Source organism: Argentina silus (genome assembly GCF_951799395.1).
Source record: "Argentina silus genome assembly, chromosome: 10".
Lineage (NCBI taxonomy): Eukaryota > Metazoa > Chordata > Actinopteri > Argentiniformes > Argentinidae > Argentina > Argentina silus.
The window spans coordinates 4,448,733-4,463,555 of NC_139664.1; the positions used below are offsets into that span (position 1 = coordinate 4,448,733).

The following is a 14,823-nucleotide window of genomic DNA, read 5'->3' on the forward strand; positions in this document are numbered from 1 at the left end:
TGTCCAATTGTTGGAAATATTGTTATTACATTTTCTGTATTCTTTTGAACTCTCACCTTATAGCCAATGATGAAGTGCAGTGTGTTGATTCTGGATAAATGACATACATGGCATAATTATTTAAAAAAATCATACAACATCTATCTTTTTAACATGTATCCGTTCCCATTGTAAATACTTAAATTGTAGAAAACAATTCAATTTGAGGTGTACGCCTTCAAGAAGTCGTGATCGATATTTTTAAAACACAATCATATATTTGGACAAAAAGCTGAATTTCGTTGTTGACCATAGGACAATTAGACTTGTTTTCGAGCGTTATAATTGAGCATACAGTACAAACAAAGGGGGCTGTTATGAACACATGATCTCTAAACACTCCAAAAATGTGAAGATGTGAGTGCCTTGTATTCAAATACCGTATCAGGTGTAATTATTAATGCGTTAAAAGTTGTGGAAATCACATTCAATATACAGAAAAGGTGCAAGGGACCTCTTACCAGAATTGACGACTTGTCTTGTGTTAAAATTCGGAGTTGAGTTCGGGCTTTCCAAATGACGACGCAAGTGGTCTTCTGTTGCGTTATGATATCCTGTCTGAACGGTTGCGCAAAACTCTGTGCCTTGTAATGGAGAAACGACAACCGATTGGTCAGCTAAAGGGAACCGCATTGATGGGTGGCCGCTACTCTAAAACTGATAACCCGATAATATACAGTTCTCGAGCTGACCAATCGGTTGTCTTTTCTCCGCGATATTATATTGTTGTGTTTGTACCAAACAAAGCCACTGACTGAGAAAGAAATTTAATAGCATACGGAAATATGTTGACACAAAGGCATGTATGACATATTAGAGTTTGATGAACATCTGCTCTCCAAAGCAACTACACAATATCGCTCTTTAAAAATGTAAAATCAGGCAGACTTTAATGTGCACATAATACATCTACAGTTCAACTTCGGCTACATTAAAATAAAAACATCTATCCAACACATACATGTAGGCCTACATAGGAGAAACACCTTTTATAGACTACAATACATTCATCAATCCATCTGTATTAGCCTATCATGATAAAATCTGTGAGGTGAGAGATGACTTTATAGAATAGAATATAACTGTAATGTCCGTACTGCCTTTGGCATCACTATGCAAAAACGGTAAAAAACAAAACAAAACAAGCATCATGTCATCCATCACATCCTACACATTAATACACAATACCATCATATCATGTACGGTATCATAATAACAAATAATCAAGCTATAGGTTATGTGAATCGGTTAATAAAGAAGTACATGATCAACAAAATCTTAAAATCTTCCATGGCTTTCAAAAATACTTATGGCATTTTTAACATACACATACAAAGCAGAAATGTGACAGAAATGTGACACATTGTGCAAGTATAAAACGTTTTTTGTTTTTTTTAAAGACATGCTTATGAACTGCACTGTGGCTAACTTCTTTTGTACAGAACCTGTACATTCAAACAAGCTGCCTTTCTTCCTCAATTTTCAGTGTAGTTAGAATCAGAGGTCTTGCTTCTTCAGCTCCTATGATGGACTACGCACCTGTAATTACAGACAGTATGAAGACAAACCTGCACCCTGTATAATATCCCATACCCCGGGCCTTACTTACTGTAGCTTACTTATATGATACACCCACAACCCCAGTTTATAGAACAGCATATTGCCCCAGCAGATTTTTCCAGTCATTAGGCCATCTGTAGGTCAGTGGGTAGTTTACAACCAGTATTTTACAGTAAACCTTAGGCCTATTGGTAATTCACCATCGTCAGTCTGGACGATGACCTTTAACCTTTTCAAAATTGGAAAACTAATCAAACACAGCTCATTGTTTCTTCAGGGTATGATAATTATACTGTATATCTGACATTGTTGAGAGACCAGTCAGTAAATGGACTCTCCCTCAGCAGACTGTGGTGTTTCCCACCTATTCACTTGCAGAGTGTCAGGTAATGTATGGGTTATCTCTCTCTCTCTCTCTCTCTCTCTCTCTCTCTCTCTCTCTCTCTCTCTCTCTCTCTCTCTCTCTCTCTCTCTCTCTCTTTCTCTTTCTCTCTCTACAGGATAACACATGATTAAGTGCAAAAATGTAACTTGCTTTATATTCTTCTGCTCAAAGCTTAAAAAGTAAAAACCTATTTTCATGTTTGTCTGACAGATTATAAACCGAGTTCTACTGAGGTCTTCAAAATATCCTCACAGTCCCTGAGTGCATGTGCCTTTAGCTGAAAACTGGAATCCAGAACTACAATGGTCGTGTTGTGGTCACTCTCACCTGTCCTGCGTTCTCATAGTCACCGAGTCCAATCTGCCCTCCATTCTGTCTCGTCTGTCTCACACACACACACACACACACACACACACACACACACACACACACACACACACACACACACACACACAGTAGATAACACCAATCTGTTAAGTATAGTTATATAACTCTTCAATCTGTTATTTCTGTTTAGCGGAAGGCCTCTGTATATGACTCTGACCACAGCCTGTCTAAGGACAGCCGCTCCACTCCAAACTGCATCTTTCCCATTCAAGTGAGTAAAACATGGCAATGGCAGCAGAGTGAGCACCTCAGTAAGGAACAGACAGTTAAGACAGTTAACACTCACAGCTAAAAAGCTCAAAATCGATCTGGCTAACTTGTCTTAATTGAAGATTGTAACTGCTGCAGCAGAATGTATTCTGAAGTATACAGAAACATCTTGTCTGCTTGTGTGCAAGCAAATGCCTCCCAGTTCATTGGATGGTGATTCATCATTCAGTAAGATAATGACCCGAAAACATACTGCCATAGCTTATGACAAATTTTTCTGATTTTTCATCCTCAAAAAGTGGAAAGGTCTTGACTAGCCAAGTCAATATTCAGATTTAAATCCAATTGAACATGCATTTCATTTCCTGTTGATTAGTTTCTAGGCAAAAAGCTAAAAAAGACAAAAAAAACAATAAAAAACAACTGAAGATGGCTGCAGTACAGGCCGGGCAGAGCATCACCAGAGAAGATACCCAGCGTCTGGTGGGGTCAGTGGGTCGCAGACTTCAAACTGGTATTTCATGCAAAGGATTGTTGACCAAATACTACACGAGTGCTTAATTTGGACATTTGATAAATCTGTCCCATTACTTTTGGGTACCCTAAATAGGGGGATGATGCATAAAAAGTGTTTTCTGAATGGTGAAACCAATATGTACACGAATACCGTCAAATAAAAGCTAGGAATCTCTATGTTAACCTCATAGTAAATGTGACATTCTAATCTAAACAGTGTGTAACTGATTCCTATGCAAATCAGAGACCCTATAAAAACAAAGATATTAATTCCAAAATTACATGAACTATTATCCTTGCATTAAGATAGACTCAATTCAACTTATTGAGTGATTTGTTGATGACATTTTTGCATTTTAGCTAATTTTAAGAGTGTCATAGCAAAGGGTCTGAATATTTATGTACATGAGGTATTTCTGTATTTCAATTTTAATAAATGTACTGAAATTTAAAAAAACATGATTTCGCTTTGTCATTCTGGGGTATTGTGTGTGGATTGATGGCAAATTATTTTAATTTAATCCATTTTAAATTGAGTCTATAACACAACAAAATGTGGAAAAAGGAGTCTGAATACATTCCGAAGGCACTGTATATTTTCCTCCTTGAAAATATGTCAGATTGCCTTTTAATATTTTAAATAATTTTCAAAAGACGGTTCTTTTTAAAATCTCCATTGGAGCCAATGTATTTTCCCTTGTTGGTACAAAATATAATGTTTTGCAGAGGAGTGGGTGTTCTCCTGTATTCTCTGCTCTGACATAGCTCCCTTGTCAACTCACCTGTATGACATCATAATCAAATGCCACATTTGAGATCTGCAGGGTTGCATATGTTCGACCTGCTCCTGTCTGACATGGAGAAAGGTAATACAATTAGCGGCACAAAACTTTATTCAACACATACAGCACAATGGAACCGAGAACTTCAAGACATACCTCCACTTCCTTGGATAAGCTGTGTGTGAATAGAGGTTAAGACAGAGATTAAAGTTGGGTCAGTGCAAAGATATTTTTAGATGTTCATCAAAGGATACATACTGTGACAGATCTTAAAAGGCAAAGACAAATATGTCATATTGACATTTTGGAGTAAAACTAAATCAGTAGCTGCTACACCACCTAATTGAACAGTGAAAACATACATTGACTAAAACACGTAAGATTTCAAGTTGAAATATTTTGTCCAAAAGAAAGCAACTTTTTTACAATTTCTATTAACTAAGATCCTACTTGCTACATAATTCAAATCTTACCTGGTATATTTGTAAACGCCAAATACAATCGTTAGAATCCACAGGACGATAACTACCCCACAGAGGATGTATGGAGCTGACGGACATTGGTCTGCTGCAAGAGAGGTTTTTTTTATTATTATTATTATTATTTTTTACCAAATTCACAATCTTCATTTCATATATTTTTTTTTTTATATTTATCTGAAATTCTATGTATGGGTTTTAAAGGGAAGAGCATTATTAGCATATAAAAATACATCTATGCAATTTCATGCATGATGCAAAATAGTGTGCCTGTTGACAAGACAGTGTGCACAATTAGAGTAGGCCTATCTACTTTAATAGTTAAAAATTACCTTCAAAATATGAATCTTGCAGATTCAGAACAATATCAGACCTCTCTTTCCCATAACGATTCTGTGCCTCACAGCAGAACAGTCCGATACCACTGATGCTCTGTAGCATCAGTGATTGAGTTCTCCCAATAGGGATCATCTCACTCCCATTGACTCTGTACCAGGTGTAGCTCTCCACTTCTGGGTTGGCATTGCTGCTGCAGATCAGAGTGGTAGAGCTGCCATCTATCACTGAACCAGAGGAAACGACTGACACTGACGTGTTTCTCGGAGGATCTAGAAATAAAGAGGATAGATCATTCTATGCCAATTAACAATATAAGATTTTGTTGGACATACAGTACCAGTCAAAAGTTTGGACACACCTCTCATTCAATGGTTTTTCTTTATTTTTTATTATTTTCTACAATGTAGATTAATATTGAAGACATCAATACTATGAAGGAACACATATGGAATTATGTAGTAAACAAAAAAGTGTTTAAACAAACCAGAATATGTTTTATATTTTAGATTCTTCAAAGCAGCCACCTTTTGCTTTGATGACAGCTTTGCACACTCTTGGCAAGGTGTGTCCAAACTTTGACTGGTACAGTACTTGCGTATTAACAGTTGTCCTTACGTTGGATATCGAGTTTTATGAGGGTGGAGTTAAGGGCTCCGTACTCATTCAAAGCTTCACAGAGGAACCAGCAACTGATATAATCCTCAGACGCCCGGAGACTTAGCTTATATCCACCGGTCAGTAATGTCACCTGACCTCCATTGACCTTGTACCTTTTAATTTACAGTATGTTAAATTAGTATGTACAGTGTGTTAATTTACAAGGCCATAATGAGAAAGATGCCATTTTATCTCAATTAGACGAACCTGGGTAGATAAATGTGGAAGGAAGAAAATGTTTTTACCAGGTGTACCTCCTAGCTTCAGGGTTGGCATTGTTGTCGCAATACAGGGTCACAGAGCTGCCCTTTGCCAATGGACCAGAGGGGACGACTGACACTGAGGTGTCCTTAGGAGGATCTAAAAGCAATTAAAAACATGTTGCTTCATTATCTAAACTAATGTAGCCTAACCTATTTATATATATGACCACGAATGGAAAATAAATAAACTCACATAAAACAAAGATGTTTGAACTTGTTGTTGACAATTCACTGTTGCCGTCTTGGAGTTTGTAGAGAGCAGTGCAGGAGATAATCCGTTTATGGGTGAGGGCTGAAGCAGTGAAGATCATAACAGAGGTCATGACTTTAGTGTGATCCTGATTCTCCTGCAGATTCTCCTTACTGTCACTCAGCGTGGGGGTCCATGTCAGGGTTGGGGGGAGAGAGGGACAGGGGACTGCAGCAGAGCAGGTCAGACTCACTGAGACCCCCTCCATCACCTCCACTACAGATGGGAGTAGTATGGGTCTGGGTGGAGTGTCTGAAATCAATATAGGACAGTAGCACAATGAAACATATTACAGTAAGACCATTATTAAAGAAGCAGTTCAGCCTTTTATATTCATTATCTCCAGCACACATAGTAAGTGAGCGAGTCTTCAGCCAAAACGCGTGCACAATTTTAAACGTGTGCTACGACTTTAATATTCCTTGCAGACATGGCAATTTAATAAAGGCATTTTAATTTTCATGTTGTGCTTTGGATTTTTACATAGTTTCTTTGATTTAATATTCATGGGTATAATAATTTTGTTTTACCTGTGACTCTAATATAAACTGATTGTTCGAAGGTAACACTGGGTAAGCATTCTAGTCTGAAGAAGTAAACATTTGTATCATAGACTTGTAGACTCTTCATCTCAGTGGTACAGTTCTTCATTGACAAGTTTCCCAGAATTTCTGGTTTAATCTTTTTGCTGGTCTCTTTATCCAAAAAAATATTTTTTTGTTTGATCCATCTTCCACAGGTCTGGTCCACCATCTCTTCATCAAAGCTGAGTGGAAGCTCAAATCTGCAGGGAATGATCACGCAGGATCCTCTCAAAGCCTCTATACGATCTGGAACTATGGCTCTCCACTGGCACAGAACACCTCGAACACACACAGTGCTGTTGTTACTAGAGGGCATCTTATCTACAGTACCAGTCAAAAGTTTGGACACACCTTCTCATTCAATGGTTTTTCTTTATTTTTTATTATTTTCTACATTGTAGATTAATATTGAAGACATCACAACTATGAAGGAACACATATGGAATTATGTAGTAAACAAACAAGTCGTGTATACCAATACATTTCTGGCTTTTCTGAGCTTTATTATTCAATGATCCAAAGGTTTTTCTGAAGGTGTGTATGGTAAAAGAAAATAAGTTAAAATACTGTACATCCCCACATACCTGTCAACAGGCAGCCAAAGAAAATCAACAACCCATCACCATTCATGTCTTTCTGATGGTGATTAACGGGGGCACCTGGTGGAAAATCCTTGATGAACTGAAAAAAAGACAAATAGCGGAACTGTTCAACTGTTCAAGACATTTTTGAGACATGGGACCTATGGGTCTGATGAAAACCAAGTGATCCACACGCTAAGCCCCACTGTAGTGTGTGTATCTGTTTGAGTAAAGCAGAAATAGTAGCACAGGAGCTGCTGACAGTACTCCAGTATTGGTATAAATATATATATAAATGTATATATATCAATGCCATTTAGCTGATGCTTTTATCCAAAGCGACTTGTAATGAGTGCATACATTTTCAGTTTATATAATAATAGTATATATAAGTATATATATAATATGGATATGCTCCAGTCATAGAGATGCAAATAGTAGACACATGCCATCTTTCCCATTCATTGTATTTGTGACAGCATGAGGGGCGCCATGAGGGGCGCCATGTAATCAACTACAGTGGAGCCTCCGTCCTCCACTCGTGTCCTACTGAAAACGCTTTTTGGGAACGAAGCGAGTGGAGGACGCGAGGAGTCATGTTCCTTACAATTGAGAAAAAGCTGTGGACTTCCTATGAGTTGGAAGGCAATTGGATCAACGCATGGTCTTTTTCTTCAATAGGTTTATCTATACTGTAGATTGTAAATTGGCTTTCAGGTGTAAAACGCCATCTACTGGTGCCAATGAATGACTGACCTGAGACACTGTAGTTGATTTGTTCAATTTTTGTACTGGCCGCCGCCCTATCTGTTCAAGTGTGGGACTAAAATCGGAAAGGACTTCATGAATATTATGCAGTGAATTCATGCTACATGGAAAGTTGAAATATGGACATAGTGTGGCATCCTGGCATTTTATACATACTCAAATTCGGTACATTTCGTATACTGCAAAACTTTAGAGAGGACGGCCAGCAATCGTTAGGTCGCTGATTTGATCCCCACCCCAGGAAGGAGCCGGATATGAGCTGGTGACTAGAGGGTTGCTGGCATCATGTCTAACTCCATATCTAACTCCATATCTAACTCCATATCTAACTCCATATCTTGCTCCAGGGGTGCTCTGATCTCCCCGTGCGTGTGTTCGGAGGGTGCAATAAATAACATATTCCTAACAATCAGATTGTATGGCAAATAAAGCAGTTGAGTGAAGTGATAATCTTACATACAGAAAACTCCTACGAAATAGGTTGCAGTATGAGCATTCAGACACGTAAGGATTAGTCTTTGCGATCTTTTTCTCCCAAGCAAAGACATACAATGAGGATACCCAAGGTCTTCACATTACTGTATTACTTATTAATTTTAACAAGTCATACCTAAAGAAAAGTACTTAATTGTATAGGAGCAAATGCAACATTCACTTTTTGGGGTCATATTTTTGGGGCTTGCCAAATAGCACAGCAGTATATAGCTAAACGAGCTATTGAGCCCACTTTGGCGAAAAACCTAGAATATAAAATATTCTTCGGCTTGTCTCTGTGGGAGAACCCTTTGAAGAACCCTTTTGAAACTTTTTTTTTCTCAAAGTGTACAGTATATAAACTGAATTTAAAGTCACACTCCTTAAGATATGCATACCAGCAAAAAAATATACCACGAACAAAAAAAATGCATCCCATTACTTCTTTTTTTTAACATGCAAATAACTCTTAGTCTTTATGCCTGTATCTGTAATGCACATCAAATGACCATAACCTATGGTTATCCAAATCAATATCACCGTTTGATCATTTCAAATGTGCCTATGCCTTTACTGTAAGAACTGTTCCAATCCCCTGAACAAATACATAAGATACCTAATAATTTCCAGTCCTTACCTTATGAGCAACAGGGTACCCAAGTCACGGTAATTCTCAGTTGTTCCTCATATCAACATATTCGGCACACAGGCTCTTTTGCAACCAGGGGTTGCGATAGCTTAAACTGTGGTAAGTAGTACACTGTAATTACGTTGGTGTAATACTGGTGTTCCATTACATTGTCAGATACCGTACATTGTATTGTTATAATACATTCAACAAATGATTCGGCCTCCTCTCTTGGTTAGGAAGCATTACATCAAAGCATTTTCAACTGTCCTGTAAGAATCAAAGATATTGAAGCAATGTAAAATACATGGTGAAATACATTTTGTTTCCACAAAAGAGACCACCAAGTACATAAAGATACACATTTTAATAATACATTAACACAACATATTTTAATCAATTAGTATATTACATCCATGATGATGTATATAATAATAACTTAAAACAGGGGAACTGAGTGCACGGCCAGTGTTTTTATTACATCTGAATAACCCTTCTGACAGATCGACATCATATTCTGTTTCGGTGGAAGCTGCTGTGCTTCAATACTCCAATGTAGCCACCAGAGGGCAGTCCAACATTGCTGAAGTAAGAGCAACAAATGAATCCTGATTTGAGACCCCAAAAAATAGATGCCTGTCAGTATCAAGATTGGTCGTGATTCAGCTGTATCCGTTTGCACTCAATGTCTTAATGTCCCCACACCCTTGTTCGTCCTCCAACCACACAGAACATGTAACAGTTTCTTCCGCTCCGTCAGAGCTCCTCAGAAATCCCCCTGAATTGATATTCAGTTAATTTGTATTTCAATCATATCAATGCTCTGTTCAGCACTCCTCACCTCCCCACTTCAATGTCTCATTATGCGTCCAGGCACAAAATGGCTGCCGAGATGTGTCATCAGGTGGTGGTGTTAGTTGAGGGTTGGAGTTTCCCGCCACATAATGTAAACCGCTCAGAGTAGAGCCGGGTCGTTAGAAGTTTAGCACCACCGGTGGGTCAGAAACACACAGAGGGTAGGGGTGGGGTCACCGTCAATACCGGCTGTGCTCGTCTGTTGCCGTGACGATGACGTCCATCCAGATCCTCATGGCCTCTGCGCTGGGAGCCACCAGGAAGAACAGACGCTCGTATGTTTTCACACAGAACGTTAAACTGGGCCGGGGAGACTGCGGGAGAGGGAGATAGATATATAGAGAGAGAGGGAGAGAGAGAGAGAGATAGAGAGAGAGAGAGAGAGAGAGAGAGAGAGATGGATAGAGAGAGAGAGGAATGTATAGAGATAGATAGATAGATAGATAGATAGATAGATAGATAGATAGATAGATAGATAGAGGGAGATAGATAGAGAGAGAGAGAGAGAGAGAGAGAGAGATAGAGGGAGATAGAGGGAGATAGATAGAGAGAGAGAGAGAGAGAGAGAGAGAGATAGATAGAGAGAGAGAGAGAGAGAGAGGGAGAGAGAGAGAGAGAGAGAGAGAGAGAGAGAGAGAGAGAGAGAGAGAGAATAAGGGCTTGATCAGTTTATGTGACCTTAGTCAACTGTTACTGCTCTATTTGAGTTGTCCGGTATGGGGACTCACTGTAGTGGCGGTGCGCAGGTGGTCATAGTAAACCTCCTCGATGGCCTGGAAGTAGATCACTCCCTTCAGTTTCCTCTCATCACACTCTACAACAACAGGGAGGACGGGAACATCAAACAGAGGTCAGAATGACACCTTTTTAATGACATGCCTTTGGCCTCATTCATCAATATGTTCTTAAATAACGCTCACATTTGTTTTTGTTCTTAATCTCCATGTAAATACCACGTGTTCTTAAATTGGATGCGCGTGCTGGTAGTTGTTAATTAGCATAAGTATACATCCAAATATCCCATATAACGACAGTTCCCAGTTTAGTAAGTCCCATGCTGTTTACGATGCCCGGAAAAAAACAGCTCAAGAGCAGTTTTTTTTAGAGCTGATTTGCTCTAATCAATATGTAATCAAGAATGCTCACAGCTTAATTGTAACAAGTTATTGCATAATTACTTATCAGTATTGATATAACCTATGTTATGAACTAAAATAAATCAATGCATAAATCAAAGTTGTTGAAATTACAATTAATACATTTATAAGCCTATCATGGTGTACTATAGGTTCTGCTCAGGATGTCCATCACCCCATATGTATGTGTCAATCTGATGTGACTCATTACATCAAGGACATGGGCGTATGGACCACTCGAAAATGTATTCTTATCTCAAGAACATATTTCACCTAAGAAGAAATTGATGAATGCTGAAAAGTTCTTGAATTTGTTCTTACCCACAATTTAAGAGTAAATCCATGCATATGCATGACTGATGAACACACGCGCACGCATGCAGGCACGCACGCACGCAGGCAGGCACGCACGCAGGCACACCTCTGTCAGCCCCCCCTCACCTGTGTAGTAGGCTAGTCGCCGGTGGTCCATGTCAAACAGGAACCACCTCCTCCTCCAGGTCTTGACACGGCCCCCTCGTTTGGTCAGGAAGCCAGCGCAGCGCCGCGGGTTCATACGCAGCCCCACGCACCCCGTCACGCCGTGACCCAACGACTCCACGTGGGCCCGAAGGTCAAAGTTTGGAGAGAGGAAGAGGGGGAGGCAGCGCTGGAGAAATGAGAGAGGGGAGAGAGAGAGAGAGAGAGAGAGAGACAGAGACAGAGACAGAGAGAGAGAGACAGAGGGGAGAGTCTGTATTAAGTCCATCCATATACAGTAACATTCTCATAAATTGTGCCCTTTCATTTCCCTAAATGATGTTATCTATTCACAGTAGTAATTACCTTCTGCCAATTGCTAATACCAATCTAATAGTTTTATTTCTGATCTACAATAATATAATAATTGCGCAGAGGGGTTAATTTGGCTTTGAGCAATAGAGGGAGGTAAGGAGAGTTACCTGGGGCAGCTGGGGGGTGACAGGGCTGATTTCAGGCTGCACCTCAGGGTCTGGGTCTGGCTTGGTCTGGGTCTCTGGTTTGGGTGAGTCAAGCTCTCCCTGTCTCCTCTCCTCCACCAACAACCGCCTCTCCTCCTGTACCAACAGCACACGCACACACGCACACACGCACGCACACACACACGCACACACACACGCAGACACACACACACTTTAATTACTAACCATCATCATTCTCAGGCCCATTTATTTACAGCCCCATATTTTGATTCATTTTAACACACCAAAAAAGAATCTAGCCCCGTAAACGAGACAGTAGAGAGCCCTAGTTCTACGACGAAGACAAATATGGGAATATGATAATGTGGGCTTTGGTAGTGATGCCAGAGCTCATTTAGTTTAACGCCACGTGGTCCATTGTCACAGTGTCTGTTTGACTCTGGTCATGTCGGTGTTCTATGGTAGTCAGTCAGTGGTCAGACAGGCATGTCTAAAGCTGTGTGTCTGGGGTGATTAGGGATGCTAGTATTTCCTGTGACTCACCCTCTCCCTGAGCAGCCTCTCTCTCTCTGCCTTGGCCTCCCTCAGTCTCCTTTCAATCTCTACCAGGTCCAGTAGGCCCAGGCACGGGCTGGGGGGGGGGGGGGGGGGGGGGGAGAAAAAGAGACGCACTGTCAGCATCCTTCACTTTTCATGCATTATTGTTGTTGTCACACACACGCAAGCATGGTACCCATAAGCATGCAGACAGATGGACAAACAGATAGACAGACAGACCAATAGATGGACGGACAGACGGACGGACAGACAGACAGACAGATAGACAGACAGACAGATAGACGGACGGACAGACGGACGGACAGACAGACAGATAGACAGACAGACCAATAGACAGACGGACGGATGGACAGACAGATAGACAGATAGACAGACAGATAGACAGACAGACAGATAGACGGACGGACAGACGGACGGACAGACAGACAGATAGACAGACAGACCAATAGACTGACGGACGGATGGACAGACAGATAGACAGACAGACCAATAGATGGATGGACGGACAGACAGACAGACAGACAGACAGACAGACAGACAGACCAATAGACAGACGGACGGACGGATGGACAGACAGATAGACAGAAGGACAGACAGACCAATAGAATGATGGACAGACAGACCAATAGAAGGATGGACAGACACACCAATAGACGGATGGACAGACAGACAGACAGACGGACGGACGGACTGACGGACAGACAGACCAATAGGCGGATGGACAGACAGACGGACGGACGGACAGACGGACACTTCACCACTGCAACAACTACATCACATTAACTACATCCCCAATCTGACTCAATCACATCCTCCACAAGTACACCAGCCCATCTGATGATTTCCATTCCCTGATAATGCAACCACACGAACCACACGGCTCTACAAAACAAACTGAGAAACGGAGAGTCGTATCCCTTCCTCTGACCTGGCTGCACGGGAGCTGCTGGCACTGTTACAGGGGGTGAGGAGACCGCCACTGCCGTTGCTATGGCCAGGTCTGTGCCCATTGCTGTGTCTGTGGGAGGAGAGGGGCGGTGTGAAGGCCTCTGGGCTCTGGCTGAGTGGAGCCATCCTCACCAGCCCTGGGATAAGAGGAGACAGGAGGAGACACAGAACCATGGTGAGAAGTTGTTGTATTACATAAGTGAGAAGGAGAGGGAAGAAGAGGGAAGGAGAGCAAGACAGGAGGGAGAGGATGGAGAGTGAAGGGAGAGAATTCAAATGGGCAGTACTATCCGGAGTACAATTTATAACGCTGGCACACAACAAACACACACAAACCGCATCCATGCAAAGGTACACACACAGACAGGCACAGGTATGAGCACGCACACACGCACACACACACACACACACACGCATGAGAGGGAAACAAATGCTAGGGGAGGGGTTGTAGCCTGCGGAGGGGCCAACATTTCGACAGACTCTAGTGGCTCCACTGGCTTGTCCAGTTCATACAGGTAAATCCTGCTTCCAGGTAATAACCCTGCTAAATCTACCGACACGCCTTCGATTCCACTGAAAGGGAGGGAGAGAGCTGGGGAGGAACTGAACAAACAGACAGAGAGACAAAGACAGAGGGGAACAACAGAGAGAAAGAGCTTGTATTGTATTAATGGTCTAGGAAAAAAAACTAAAAACAAATCAAGCACACAAACAAAAGAGCTTCATAATTGACCTCCAATCGTAACGCACCTTGTACAGAAAGCGGGCGATCACTGAGCTTGTTGTTGCGGTGTGAGCTCCGTCTCCTTGGCAAACTGGTGGATTCTTTGGATGGTTCCTGCAGAGGGGAGAACACTGTCATGTTTGTGCTGTGCTGTACATACTGTGAGAAAAACAAGAGAATTGAATCAGAGTCAATCTAGATTCTACCACATTCAGCTTAGCAAACGGTGTCCATGGTAACACGGCGGGCCGGCGTACCTGAGGTGATTTGTGAATGGTCGGTGGTGAGAGTGACATCATGCAAGGGGCAGAGCCAGTGATGTTTAACCAATCACTGAGTGGCTTTTTCTCTTTCAGAATCTGATGAGAGAGGTGCGATTGTTATGCACTTGGTGTGGTGTGTCCAAGCTTACACTAGGCATGAAAAGACATAAATACAATGTAAATATGTGAGAGGAATGTAGTTTTAAATGGACATGAAACGGGTTGTAGTCACAAGACAGATTGACCATGAATTGGGAGCACATTGTGATGGCAGCTCCATATGGTTATGATCGGGAGCACAGTAGCAGAGATATCTGGCTGAGAATGGGAAACTCATTCTATCCCCCTTCAAGGAATCACCCTAATGAGTTAAACATTATCCCTCTCTCACTATCTTTCTCACCCTCCCTCCCTCCCTCCCTCCCCCTCTCCTTCTCCCTGACTCACAAACACATGAGCAATTCAGGCACCACATGCATTCTCTGTTAACCCCTCT

The 14,823-nt window shown here is 41.3% G+C and overlaps 2 protein-coding genes across 2 annotated transcripts in view; both read right to left on the bottom strand.

The window, feature by feature from the left end:
- Positions 1-832: 832 nt before the first annotated feature.
- On the bottom strand, positions 833-6,767 carry LOC310810744 (sialoadhesin-like; the record flags this gene model as incomplete). The annotated part of the gene is made up of 10 exons (XM_083678592.1): positions 833-1,578; positions 2,312-2,365; positions 3,880-3,948; positions 4,036-4,054; positions 4,353-4,446; positions 4,691-4,966; positions 5,313-5,467; positions 5,600-5,714; positions 5,811-6,119; positions 6,398-6,767. 10 exons carry the CDS (start codon positions 6,765-6,767, stop codon positions 1,561-1,563), a joined length of 1,479 nt encoding a protein of 492 aa, XP_083534718.1. The 3' UTR covers positions 833-1,560.
- Positions 6,768-9,256: 2,489 nt separating this feature from the next.
- Positions 9,257-14,823, bottom strand: part of phldb3 (pleckstrin homology-like domain, family B, member 3) — a 16,126-nt gene continuing 10,559 nt past the window's right edge. The window contains exons 8-15 of the mRNA XM_083679582.1: positions 14,322-14,423; positions 14,091-14,178; positions 13,321-13,477; positions 12,378-12,465; positions 11,835-11,969; positions 11,335-11,542; positions 10,486-10,571; positions 9,257-10,071 (exon numbers count right to left, since the gene is read on the bottom strand). Of these exons, the coding sequence (XP_083535708.1) occupies positions 9,937-10,071; positions 10,486-10,571; positions 11,335-11,542; positions 11,835-11,969; positions 12,378-12,465; positions 13,321-13,477; positions 14,091-14,178; positions 14,322-14,423 (999 nt within the window). The 3' untranslated portion in view covers positions 9,257-9,936. The remainder of the gene's footprint in view (positions 10,072-10,485; positions 10,572-11,334; positions 11,543-11,834; positions 11,970-12,377; positions 12,466-13,320; positions 13,478-14,090; positions 14,179-14,321; positions 14,424-14,823) is intronic.